Source organism: Hordeum vulgare, chromosome 3H (assembly GCF_904849725.1).
Source record: "Hordeum vulgare subsp. vulgare chromosome 3H, MorexV3_pseudomolecules_assembly, whole genome shotgun sequence".
Taxonomy (NCBI): Eukaryota; Viridiplantae; Streptophyta; class Magnoliopsida; order Poales; family Poaceae; genus Hordeum; species Hordeum vulgare.
The window spans coordinates 523,068,906-523,082,691 of NC_058520.1; the positions used below are offsets into that span (position 1 = coordinate 523,068,906).

The 13,786-nt window shown below is 43.5% G+C and overlaps 1 protein-coding gene and 1 pseudogene across 1 annotated transcript; both read right to left on the reverse strand.

Annotated features, from left to right (window-relative positions):
• Nucleotides 1–390: 390 nt before the first annotated feature.
• Nucleotides 391–4,453, reverse strand: LOC123444674 (ABSCISIC ACID-INSENSITIVE 5-like protein 2). Its single transcript, XM_045121468.1, has 3 exons — nucleotides 3,191–4,453; nucleotides 2,911–2,982; nucleotides 391–733 (listed from the first exon to the last, which is right to left on the reverse strand). Exons 1-3 carry the CDS (start codon nucleotides 4,046–4,048, stop codon nucleotides 653–655), a joined length of 1,011 nt encoding a protein of 336 aa, XP_044977403.1. The 5' UTR covers nucleotides 4,049–4,453; the 3' UTR covers nucleotides 391–652.
• Nucleotides 4,454–12,058: 7,605 nt separating this feature from the next.
• LOC123441963 lies at nucleotides 12,059–13,457 on the reverse strand (annotated as a pseudogene).
• Nucleotides 13,458–13,786: the final 329 nt, after the last annotated feature.

Below are 13,786 nucleotides of genomic sequence, written 5' to 3' on the forward strand. Positions count from 1 at the left end.
AGGACAAGCAGGTTCCACTGACCAGCATAGTGTACAGCATCCAGGATAAGCAGGTTTCACTGACCAGCATAGCATGATATTCATAGGAATGCAGTCATATCATACGAATCTGATTTACTTATATTCCTAAAAAAAATGTTTGGCCCCAACGTATTTTCGTGAGGCTGGTCATGAAAAGCCCACACAACTTTGAATACAGAGTCAGATGCAGAAGCAAAATCAAGAAACTGAAACTCGTTGACTCGTTTCATGTGAATTCTTCACATTCCAAACGTCTTGTATCTTACGGTCGAAAATGCGGAATTGTGGCTAAATGTAAGCTGCACTTTTCGAAAGAAAAAGAGAGAGCAAATCGCATACTACTCTGCATTTACATGAAAGAGCAGCCCAGGTCAAGTAAACATGTATAGAACTTAAATGTGTCCAGCAGATTTACGCACTAAGCTGGTGGCAGGGCCTCCGCACACAGGTAAATAAAAGTGCCAAGTGCTAACACAGCACATGCTAGGCTCCCGCTAATCTACGCACAACAAATCACTGGGCAAGGATAGGCCAAAAAGAACTCCCAGGCTTGCAAACAATTCTAATCCGAAGAGGCTAAACTTGCGAGCAAGGCCACATTAAAATCTACAAGATGGTATTCTGAAAAGAGTCAGAAAGCGGCCGAGCATGTTCTCCTGAGTTGATACTTGGGTTCCGGTAGAGCCACCGCGCAAAGTATCATGTTCAACTCCTGAAGATAAGGCAGAAAAATGTCAATGTTATGCACGGAAGATTCACTAATAGCATCAGAGCGGATAGCATTTGCCTGAAAGCAGGATTGGACAGGAAATAAGCATAAGAAATTTGCTGAGATATTGTTAAACTGAGCCCTGGTGCCACAACTTCCGCATCAATGGTGCAGGACCGCCATGTATACTATTTTTTCGGCAGACAAGAGATGAATAATGCACTGAAATTATGCAGTACCAGAAAAATGAAATGTGAGCTCTAGAAACATGTTTCAATCTGACAGATCCCTCCTAATCTTAAAGCACCTAAAAGAGATCATTCCACTGAATTACCACTTACAACCATAGTATAACTAATACGTACATCTCTACAACTAAAACCTGAACACACAAAATGGTGCAGTAATCAAATCTACACTTCTTAAGAAGCAGACAGAGTCGATACATGATACATATCCGGATATCCCTGACTCACAAGATAGGGCTTCCTTAATTCAAAGGATTTGCGAAGGAATTTTGGAGAATTCTAATCCTTAGAAATTTTTCCTACGTGGGTTGTTTGATTTGTAGGATTGCAAACCACAGGATTTTTTCCTTAGGATCATTTGCACTAGATGTCATAGAAAAATTTGCATCCACTCCAACCTCTTTGAAAGAATCCTCCGTTAATTTCTGTGCACAATCAAACATCCTCACAATCCTGTAGTATTGAAGATTTTTTTCGAAAAGGAGGCCTTGCCCCGGCCTCTGCATCGAGTGATGCATACAGCCATTGTAGTATTGAAGATGACATGACACTCTATTCTTATATTTTTCCTATTCTCGTGTTTTACAAACCGTGCAAACCAATGAGGCCCTAAATGATGGTGGGAATATAATCTTTTAGATAAACTGATGATGCAGAGACTGGAGAGAAACTCGCTTTCCCTTGCAACACCACTATTTCTAACATTACATACCATGTTAGCACTGTGATATTGTTTTTCAGTTACGCCCTTCAAGAGTCCCTAAAGGCTCTATGCTCCTTACGAATAGAGCTCTGGGAGAGCTCATGTGTTTTATTCACGGAGTGGACCTCGTATGTCAGTGGAAGGTCGCGTTACGCCCCCCCCCCCCCCCCCCCCCCCCTGTCCCTGCAACCGATGTTCCTGGGTTAGTCAAACTCCTCCCTGCGCTCGTTTCGCTCCCCTCCTCCATTTTCCACTCGCCCAGGTTTCTCTCTTCGACTCCCCTATCTTTCCAGGAATATGTAACTAATCCCGCAGATTAACTGAGCACCAGGTACACAATATCCTGCTGATCGTAACCTGACATATCCATGGTAACAAATCCTCCCTCTCTCTCTAAAACACAACAAATGCTCCCGTGTAGACATTCATAATCAGGAGTATCTCACATAATGCATAACCCTGCTGATTATATATGCATTCATATATAATCAGATGTATACCTTTTTTTCAGGGCAATCAGGAGTATACAGCTCTTTTAATATGTATTTCCCTTTTATCACTCTTTATACATTATCAGGTTCTATGTCATCTGGAAATCTGCAGCAAACAGTTTCTGGTTCCTACCTCTTATTGTAACCTATAACTGAAGTACACTGCTACCTTTAGAGCTACACCACATAATTATTGTGTTAAAATTTCTAATGGAGGGAGTAAATCAGAAGTGTTCATTAGAATATCCAAAAAGAACATAAAACAGTTCTCTAATGAAATCAAATGAGACCCTATTATCTTATAGTTTTTCTTTTTCTACCATGTAATTCATATTAACATAGTACGGTCTTATTTGGTTAGCATGAAAATTGAGGTAAATACAAGGTAAACTCCAATATCTAATAGAAAAGTGGAGCCTCATAGTTCATTGTACATTAACCTATTAATTACATAAACCAACAGGTCGAATTGTCCATTGTACACAAGATTGTAGTTCCAATCCCACCCAGTAATGGCTGGGCCGAGTAGTGGAAGTAAATACATAGAATTACAGAACTATGATAGTCTCATGCCCGTACACCAGAAGGGGATAGCTGAAGTGTTTAACAGTGCGAACTATGGAACTGACACCAGCTGCCGATATGAGCAATCACATTTATTCCCTGCTACTTATCAGGTAGTCTGACTTCTACTGGAAAGTGTGGCATTTCAGTAAACTTGTATTGAGAAGAAAATACCTTTTGCTTCTTTAGCCTCTCATTCTCCTCTTCTAAACGAGATACCTTGTTTTCGAGTTCATTTGTGTAGGCCTGTTGCAAATACAATGTAAGTAACACTGAACCTAAGGCAATTACGGAAAGCTAAAGTAAGCATGTCGTAACATTTTTCAGATCACAGATCACAAGGAAAGCAAAATTAAAACAAGTACCGTTGGTAAACCTTCATGAATCTTGACCTATAACTAGAGCATTGCTGTAAAGAAAGAACTAGAGAGAGAAAAAAAGAGGTCAAATATACCTGCTTCCTAGCCCTTGAACGGGCAGCCGACTCCCTATTCTTGATCATCCTCTTCTGCCTTCTCTCCACAAACTTGTTCGGGACATCTCCTGATACACCACGCTTTCTCCCAGGCGTCTGAGAATCAGAAATTGGACTGATCATTGGTGATGTACTCTGGCCATCAGAGTAAGCAGATCCCAGAGTGGCACCAGGGCCAACAACATTCAGTGGCTTAGGGACAAACTGAATGGGCATATAAGCAGCTGGCACAATTTGATGTCCATGTTGAGGAGTGTCGATGGGTGCAGCTGCAATCTGCTGCTGGTACTGGCCTAACCACTGTGCCCCAGATGTCAAATCGGCGGCTCCGGCTGCAGTAGCACCTCTCCCCACCAGACCCAAATTGCCAGCATCGCCCGTATCCTTGAGAAATCCTTGGGTGACAACCCCTGCTTGAACCAAGAAATCCTCAAGTGTCATCTCGCCGAGCGTGGGCTGCCTCTCCCGCTTGCGCCGACCACCCCCCTGGACACTCCCCTTGGGCGCATCCTGGATGCCCTTCCACACCTCATCCACCGTCTTCTTGCTGAGCTCGGTCGGCATCGTGATGCTGCCCTGGCGCATGAGGCTTGAGCTCGGCACATACTGGCTGGTGGTCGCGCCATCGGGCTCCAGGTCATCGGGAAAGACAGTCCTGAGCAGCTCATCGAGGTTCATGCTCTGCAGGGGCTCTCCCAGATGGTTCTGCACCTCGTCGAGGGTGAGGCTGTACAGAGACCCCTGCCTCGCCAGGCTCTGCACCTGCCCGCGCTGCGACGTGCCGGCGTCGCCGCCGGTGCCACGCCCGGGCTGCGACGCCATTTTCCGACTCCCCATGGATGGGCACACAGTCCTACCTCCGACCGATTTCTACCGCGGCGAAGCCACGGGGTTCAGGGGGCGGATCTACGGTGTGCCTGATGCGCGCCGGCGCGCCTAGGAACTGCGGAGGTCACTGTGGTGGTACGAATCACTGGGTGAAAACAAGCTCGTACCTCATAGGGCAAATGGCTAGAGATTGAGGGCGGGGTGGACTGGAGACGGCAGGGGCGCGATGCCGCAGTGGGGAAGGACGGGGACGGCGGTGGGGGTGGCGGCGATGCGCGTGGGAGGCGGAGGGGTTGGGGGCGCGGGATTGAGGCGGCGGGCGGTGGCGGTGGGCTACGGCCTACGGCGCGGCGGCAGGAGAGATTTCCAAGGCGGGCTGGGTCAGGATGGTAGGTCGCTGTGGAGGGACGAAGAGAAACGAAGGTATGGGACTGTGGCAGAAATACATACTACATAAACAGAAATGGGATAATCAATGGCGTCTTTATTGAACACCACACGGGTTAAGAGTGGTTAAGGCTGGTCACAATGGAGAGTAACATAAGGTAGGAACCTACACGCTTTCCTAGACTATGTTCCTACCTTCACAATGGGGAGTAACATGTATGTAGTGTCATGCAACAATGCATTTATTAGGCTATAGACTCATTGTTTCTTGGAGTGTGTGATGTTTCGGTAACTTAGCTAGTTACCACAAGCACCTCTCTCTTCACTAAATACGTGCCACATAAGCAAAATTGTATTGGAGTGTGTGATGTTACTGCTAAGTTCTTCCCCATTGTGACCAGCCTAAGAGTTGGAGTAAGAGGGTCCCATGACTAAAAGTAATGAGACTAAAACTTGCTAGCCTCATGCATGCTTGGATCCAAGTATTAAAGAGACTAAAATCAAGTTAATGAGCATTTATTATTCTCCAAACCCTTCAATCTAGAACTTGCATGAGGAGTTAAATGAGGAGAGAGAGGACTAATAAACATTTTAGTAGGGTACCCCCGACTAAAAGATTTTAGGCCCTGTTTCTTTAAAAAGTCCTAGGACTTTTTTTTAGTCCCAACTAAAAAGTCTTTAGTCCCTATCCGTTTCTTTCCAAGGACTAAACATGGACTAGAGGTCATTAAATGACATGCAAAAAGACCATGTTACCCCTAGTAATATACTACTCCCTCCATTACAGTTTATTAGGCGCAACTCAGAGGGCTCTGGGACCAAGGTGTTTTTTAATTGGAAGGAAGAAACCGAGTCAGTTAGGTGTAGATGCGCCTAATCAAACGCAAAATTAACGCATAATACTCCCCGTCCATTAAACTGGCTGCATGCACCGGTTAGGAGAGAAGGAGAGAGGGAGAGGAGGCATGCAAATTCCTATTCACACTTGCGGACAAGAAGGCCACACTTGCATGCACCATGCATGTGAACGCCACACTTGCATGGGATGGAGTGAAATCAGGGTCTAATTAAACACAAAACGTCCTAATTAATAGGCTAATTAATGCCATGCGCCTTATTTCTGAAAAATCCTGGTTGTGGAGATAGGCCTAATATATTGTGACGGAGGGAGTAAAAGTTATTAAATGACATGGTCAAAGTAGGGACATTGTTGGAAAAAGAGCCAAAAAAGTCCCAAAAAGTCCCTTCCATAGGGACTTCTTCCTTTAGTCCCAACTACCCCCTTTTAGTTCCTAAAAGCCCCTTCTGTTTCTTTCACATGGGACTAAAAGAGACTTTTTTTAGTCCCTACACCAAAAAGTCCCTCGAAAGAAACACCCCCTTAGCCTCAAGACTAGTTTTAGCCTCTCTTTAGTCAGGGGTGCTTGGAACTTTAGCCTCTTAAAGAGACTAGTTTTAATCAGACTAGTTTTAGTCTGTTGGATCCAAGCACCCTCTAAGTCCAGAGGTCAGTGATGGTGATTAAGTTTACATGTAATCATTGTCAGCGCTCTTGATATATTCTACCTCCATTTTTAAATATAAATTGTTTTAAGATCCACTAAAAAAAAATATACAGATGTATATAGACATACTTTAGAGTCTAGATTTATATTAGTTAGTGAGATTGACCTAAAAAATGGTTGTCACTAGTTTTAAGGTTGCCCCATGAAATAAATATCAGAAACGATAAATTCTGAACACTCAGGATTTTAGCATGGCAAATCAAATGTTTTAATTACAATTTTAGTGGTGTGAGGATGGCAAGTTTAGATTGATACGTACGGTAATTTTCTAGCCAAAAATACACGAAGCACAGATTTATCATATGTGTCAACAAAATTTATCATCCTCGCGTCACTAAAATTACCATAGAAAATGTTTGATTGCCATGGTCAAAAAGTTTGGAAGTTATCGAGATCCATAAATTTTGAGGTAGAGAAAAAACATGTCTTCTCTTGATTAAAAGATGATCTCTTGTACTAATGAACTACACATTAATAATGAGGCATGTAAAGATCCGTTTTGCACACGAGTGTTTGATAGCTCAACTCGACGGGGTTGCGAGGCTACTGAGCAACACCAAGAGCAATGGACATTTTCCGATATCTTTTGTGGTAGTGATTGGCACTCCCATGAAGGTCAAATATTCAATACGTAAACTTTGTTCTAGAGGGATGGGTTGACAGTAAAGAATATTGACTAAAGCCACCCGACCTTCTCGGGCCCATACATCTCAAGTTGTCACTCATTATTTTATGATATGCCCTCAGTCGGGCCACAAGATATCATGTTCATAGAAAGATTGATTTGAGTATTGCCAAGTCTTTCGTGAACTTGATCAACACCACCTTTCTATAGTGCACTCATTTGAGTCAACCAAAATCTCTCGGCGAGCATTGAAATGGCGCCTCGAGTTTGGCAGTCAATCGAAATCGTTCTATGTGAGATCAGAGTTGGTTTCCACAATCACACCCCGACAAATTATGGGGTTACTAACGAGGGAATGTCCACTGGGGAGGCCCGCAGCGAGATAGGACCCAGGCCCATGAAGATTATAGTCCATGAGAGGGCTTAGCAAAGGGTCATCTTCTCGTTGATGTGAGGCATCTTCTCCCGCGGTCGATTTCAGGAAAGACGACTGTCAGTCGGCTAATGAAGATGTTACTTATGATCTCCATTGCGCATTAAATATAGACGTTACCAAATGAAAATTTATATCATGTTAACTACAATCGTTACTACTTAGTTATGGCTTGAAAATAGACAGACCTTCATGACCCTTTATTACCCGCATTTATACAGACCCATCATGGAACCTCTCGTGGCACACTCTATATAAGGCGGGGGAGGTGCACTAGCTGAGGATTGAACATCATTGTAAGCCCTAGTTCAAGAGCAAGAACACCACACAGGATTAGGGTATTACCTCTAGAGCCAAGAGCCCGAAGCTGTATAATTCCTTGTGTGTATTCATGTCTACATATTTTGATAGCCACTACGCTCCTCCAAACACAACCATATATGTATTATCGGTGAAATAACCACAACAACTTGAGTGTGTTGATTAGGGCATATCTAACAGTGTGATGTCAACTTTCTCTTGGAGGATAACAGGCACTGTTCTGATCCACGTTCATTGAGGCTTTAAACCAAATGGTTCTAGGATCATAAGGATATCTATTGTGTCACCCAAAGAAACATCACTAAGGGGTAGTCCTCACATATTATGTTATCTTGTTGACCTCACAAACTTATGAGTCCTTCACACTTTGATGATGAATACTCTCCTAGACATCTAGGAGGCACACCCCTTCAAATAGTAATAAGTGAAGTGATATGTCTCCATCATATCTATTTTCCAAACAACTTTGCTTTTGTTTTGACCTATAATTTGCATGATTTGAATGAAAGTAACAGAAGTGACATTGTTTTCATTAAAACTATCATGGTGTTGTTCTCTGTGCAGAAATAAAAGTTCTCATAATTGGATGAAAAATTACATAGAATTGTTTTGGAATATATAAAAAATACTAGCGAAAAGAACTACTGAAGGGGGCCATAACAGAGCCACAAGCTATGGGCGAGCCATGTGAGCTTGTCAGCACCAGGGGCCTGCTGTTGACCTAATTCTACATCTACATATAGTCATATACCATCTTCCCGAGTAAAAAAATCAAAAAAAAAATCCATCGCGTTTTACGATACGGAGCCGCCGCCACCTCATGTTGTTTGTGGGAGGCCTAATTTGGAGTCCGTCCGGGCCTCCGGAGAGGGCAAATTGTCGCCTTCGTCATCAGCAACCCTTCTTCATCAACAACCTCATGATGCTCACCACAGGGAGTGAGTAATCTCATTGTAGGCATACTAGAGGTAGATGGAGATGGATGAAATTTGTCATGTAATCGAGACAGTTTGTTAGGGCTCGATCCCTAGTATGCACTATGTTCTAAGATTGGTATTGCTATGATTTTGCTATGCTTAATGCTTGTTACTAGGGCCCGAGTGCCATGATTTCAGATCTGAACCTATTATGTTTTCATGAATATAAGTGAATTTTGTATTCTATCTTACACGTTCTATGCACCTATTACTTGTTATGATCCGTAGACCCCAAGGTGACAATAATTGGGATACTCTCAAGTGATGAGCTTGATTTGAGGAGTTCATGTATTCACTATGTGTTAATGCTTTGTTTCGGTTCTCTATTAAAAGGAGGGCCTTAATTACCATTAGTTTCCATTAGGACCCCGTTGTCACGGGATAGTAGGACAAAAGATGTCATATAAGTTCTTGTTGTAACCAGATACGATTATATATGGAATACATGTGTCGTGGGAATGATCCCAACAATAGTACCAGGGGTACGAATGAGGGGCACAGACTAGCTAGGACGCACAGGATGCACTCGGATGTATGAGTTCGGGCCCCACTCGGGAGTGGTAATGAACCTATGTCTCGAGCCTTGGAGGCTGGAGTTGGATTATACAGTATGAGATAGTACAAAATGTTGAACCCTTGCTCAGGAGCCTGTGAGTGCCTTATATAGAGTGCGCCATGATACGTTCATTTTGCATCATGCTTTCATGTTGATATTTATCGCTTTATGGGCTGTTATTACACCTCACAGTACAATACTTATGCCTTTTCTCTCTTATTTTGCAAGGTTTACATGAAGAGGGAGAATGCCGGCAGCTGGAATTCTGGCCTGAAAAAGGAGCAAGTTTGAGATACCTATTCTGCGCAACTCCAAAAGCTGTGAAAATCAACGAGGATTTATTTTGGAATTTATAAAAAATACTAGGCCGAAGAAGTACCAAAGAGGAGCCAGCAGGAGGCCACAAGCCTGCTAGGCGTGTCCTACCCCCCTAGTCGCGCCTAGGGGGCTTGTGGGCTCCCTGCTGGCCCTCTGGCCCCCCTCTTTTGCTATAAGGAGGGTTTCATTCCAGAAAAATGAGGAAGAGGATTTCGGGAGGAATCGCCGCCGCCACGAGGCGTAACTTGAGCAAAACCAATCTAGAGCTCCGGCAGGGTCGTCCTGCCGGGGAACTTCCCTCCCGGAGGGGGAAATCGTCGCCATCGTCATCACCAACACTCCCCTCATCGGATGGGACTCGTCACGATCAACATCTTCATCAGCACCATCTCATCTCCAAACCCTAGTTCATCTATTGTAACCAATCTCCGTCTCGCGACTCCGATTGGTACTTGTAAGGTTGCTAGTAGTGTTAATTACTCTTTGTAGTTGATGCTAGTTGGATTACTTGGTAGAAGATTATATGTTCAGATCCTTGATGCTACTCATTACCTCTCTGGTCATGAATATGATTATGCTTTGTGAGTAGTTACTTTTGTTCCTGAGGACATGGGATAAGTCATGCTATAAGTAGTCATGTGAATTTGGTATTCGTTCAATATTTTGATGTGTTGTATGTTGTCTCTCCTCTAGTGGTGTTATGTCAACGTCAACTACATAATACTTCACCATTATTTGGGCCTAGAGGAAGGCATTGGGAAGTAGTAAGAGCGTGTTAGGATACTCTCTAGTCATGTGACTAGTAGTAGTCAGACTAAAAGTTTTTAGTCAGACCCTGTTTGGAAGGTGACTACTACTAGTCAGCATTAAATGTCTCAGTATTAAATTTTTCTCTCTCCCTTCCATTTATCTCTCTTCTCTCCCTTGTGCAACAGCAACTACCGCTATACTCCCGCGCAAGGAAGGAAAGCAGCTTCCTTTTCTCCCTCACGCCATGCAACAGCAGCTCTCAATACCCTTTTTTCTCTCCTCACGCAACACAAGCACCAGACTATCCCTCACGAAAAGCACAAGGAAAAATGTACATACATAAGAAATCAAAATTGTCCACACAAGGAAATCAAAACTGCCCACACATAAGAAAACTAAAATTGTCCCATAACGTTACATGTTGGAAACGAAATAAATAACATCACAAATTTCTCAACGCCTGTTGAACAAACCATCAGCAATCATATCTCTCACTTGATTCATATCCACTGAATCTAGCTCCATTTCTTCACCCCTAGTGTTATGACGCCTCCTCCTCCTTGTTTCCTCAAGGAGAGGTTGATAACTCTCATCATTGTCACACCTATCGAATTCCTTGTCCGCCAAATGACTTTCACGAATAAAATTGTGCAAGGCCATGCATGCCATAATAATTTTTGTTTGCTTGCGTAGAGGATAACTTGGTACTTTGAAAAGAATCCTCCACTTATTTTTCAAGACTCCAAAACAACGCTCAATGACATTGCGTAGTCTAGAATGAGTATAATTGAAGTGCTCCTTTTTACCTCTTGGCATGGTGCCTTGATGGAACTCTTGAAAATGATACTTTTGGCCCCTATACGGTGCAAGATAACCCTGTTTGTTGGGGTAGCCCGAGTCAACAAGATAAAATTTCCCTGTTCATGGCAATGCATTTTAGCAAATGTCAATGGAAGGCATAAAACTATTGTACTGAGTATAAAGTTTTGTACCTGAAGGTGGATGTGGAAACTTGTGATCAAACCGGCTAAGAGCATCCTTGAATGGCCTCATATCATGGACCGATCCAGGCCATCCCGCAAGCACAAAAGTGAATCTCATGTCGAAATCACACACAGCCATAACATTCTGACTACAGTAACCATGTCTGCTTAAATACTGTGGAACCTTGTTTGGTGGCACCACAACCGGCACATGAGTCCCATCTATTGCTCCAATGCAATCATTGAACCATGGGTACCACTGAGCACCTCTTAACCTTTCATGGACAACTCTAAATTCAGGATCTCGTGGCTTAATGATGTCAATGGAAAGCTTAACCATACATTCCAAAACTTTGTTAAACTTTCTACTGACTGTCTCCATGGACCTGATAAACCGATTCTCAGCATGTCTAATAGATTGGGGAGATCCAACTATATATAAAAAGAGAGCTAAACTCTCAACTGATGACATTTTCTTGGTTGACTTCAGTCCATAAGACTCCACTAGCAGATTATGTAGTTTATCAAACACCGGTGGGTACATCCTAAACATTTTGTAGCAATATGTTCTGTTTCCTAGAGTTCTCACTACCCATTCATATCCAGACTCTTTAGATTTTAAAATTCTCCTTTCCCCTTTAACCATGAAACGATCCATGTAGTACATACCAAACATGTGGGCGACCATACCTAGTTTGTTGAGCCTCTGCCGCCTCAACTGAAGTAGTGCTAGCACTCTATTGGTCCTTGTATATTCTTCTTCCTCATCACTAGAGTCATCATCTTCATCAGTCCTGTCCTCATCACTAGACTCATCATCTTGGTCTGTACTGTCCTCATCACTAGATTCATCCTTATTCTGCAAGAAAAGCACAAACAAATAGAAATCATGAAGTCTACAGACATAATGAACATATCATCAACACATGCAAATACACGGATTGGTAGATAATAATTTGTCCAGAAACATAATGATTAAGGACACATTAGTCCACAAATCATGTCATCCACGACTCAAGACACAAGAGGACACACATGACTCAAGACACAAGAGGACACACATGACTCAAGACACAAGACTAGCTGACATAGATCATTCTGCCTTCATATCTCGCCATCTGCTGCATACATGTTCTTCGCCCTGCACCATCTCTTCAACCATATCAACCTAGCTTCAGGGGTCTTCATGTTCTAGAAGACAGTTCTGTTGTGTTTCTCCTTGAATAAATCACAAGCAACAAAGTACTCAACTGACTCTTCTGATGCTCCACACTCAATGGCAAGGTTCTGACAGTTTTTTACTGACTGAGCACGTTCCTCACTTTTCCTAACCTTTTCATTGCCTTGGTTCACAAGAGCCTGCAAAATAGAGTCTGTTTTCTCACTTTCCTTCTCCAACTTAGTTTCAATGTCCTTCATATATTTTACAAATGGACCCCGAGTTTTGCCTTGAGTACGAGGCATGTTGTCTAAAGTTTTGCTTCTCTTTGAAGGACTACTAGCTGTACTCCTTAACTCTGAGCGGCTCCCTCTCTTTTGAGTGCTGGTACTCATAGGGCTGGACACAAAGCCTTCATTGCCATCCAGGTCATCATCATTATTTAACTCCAAACAATCTTCTGTCCCAGGAATATAAGCAGATGAACCATCCACAGCGACCTCATGAAATATCTCATGTAACAGGGGCATATACTCAGGGTTACCATTTCTAAATTTCTTGAGATTTGGTCTGTCCTGAAAAGAAATAATAGAAAGAAATCAGCATATATATCTTCTGTCATTGGAGCATGAACACTTGAAGGAGAGGGAGCAAGAATATAAGCAAAAATACCTTGATTTCTTTCTCCCACCAATCTGCAGTTGCCGTCACTTCGCCATCTGAGCCGCGGCCGCAGCCGGTTTGTTGCTGCAACCATACCCAATCATTGTACAAGCCCTTCAAATTAGTTATTTTGTTCTTGAATTCCCTGCCTGGATGCCACAGCTTTGCCCTTTCCCAATATTTCTCCCTCATATTCTTGTACACCTGAAGGCTCCAAACTCTACCAGCGTAATTGCCAGCATCTATTTCCTCACAAGCTATTTCACATAAAGTCAATGTATTTCTCTCTGTCCAGTTAGCGTTGCTTTTTGGCCTCTATTAAAAAAATGTATGAGAAAACAGAACAAGTACTATTTCAGATACTGTACTATTTTTGATAAATATGACAGAACAGGTAGCATGAACAAGTAGCATGAAAAATGTATGAGAAAACAGAACAAGTATTATCTCCTCATGCATTTTCTGCTTCTGAGCTTGGAGGACAGAAACTGTGTAGAAACAAGAATTGTGTTCTTTTATGAGATTTTCCAATTCGATTTTCCTCCATCGTGGCTGTACTACCAGTGTTTTTCTTATCGGAATCATGATCACGTCCAGAGCTTGACTGATGTGGTGCGCCACAGCACCGGAAGACGTCGTTTGCGAGAAGAAATCGAAGGGGAGTTCGCCGTCGCCGTCCATGGTACGGACGCGGGAGCGCGGCGCGGCGGAGTGCTGCGGGCGCGGCGGAGTGCTGCGGGCGCGGCGGGAGTGCGGCGGCGGCGGCGGTGGAAAGGGAGTACGGACGCGGGAGCGGCGCGGCGGAGTGCTGCCGCGGCGGCGGAGTGCGACGGCGGCGGTGGAAAGGGGAGCGGTGGAGTGGAAAGGGGAGCTGCTGCCCCCTGCGTGCGTGCGAATGGGATGGGGCGGCAGATGCGTCGCCGATGGGCCCGCTAATTAATTAGAGGAGAGACTTTAGTCACTTTTAGTTGGGGGTGGGGTGACTAGGGACTAAACTAGTTTTAGTCACC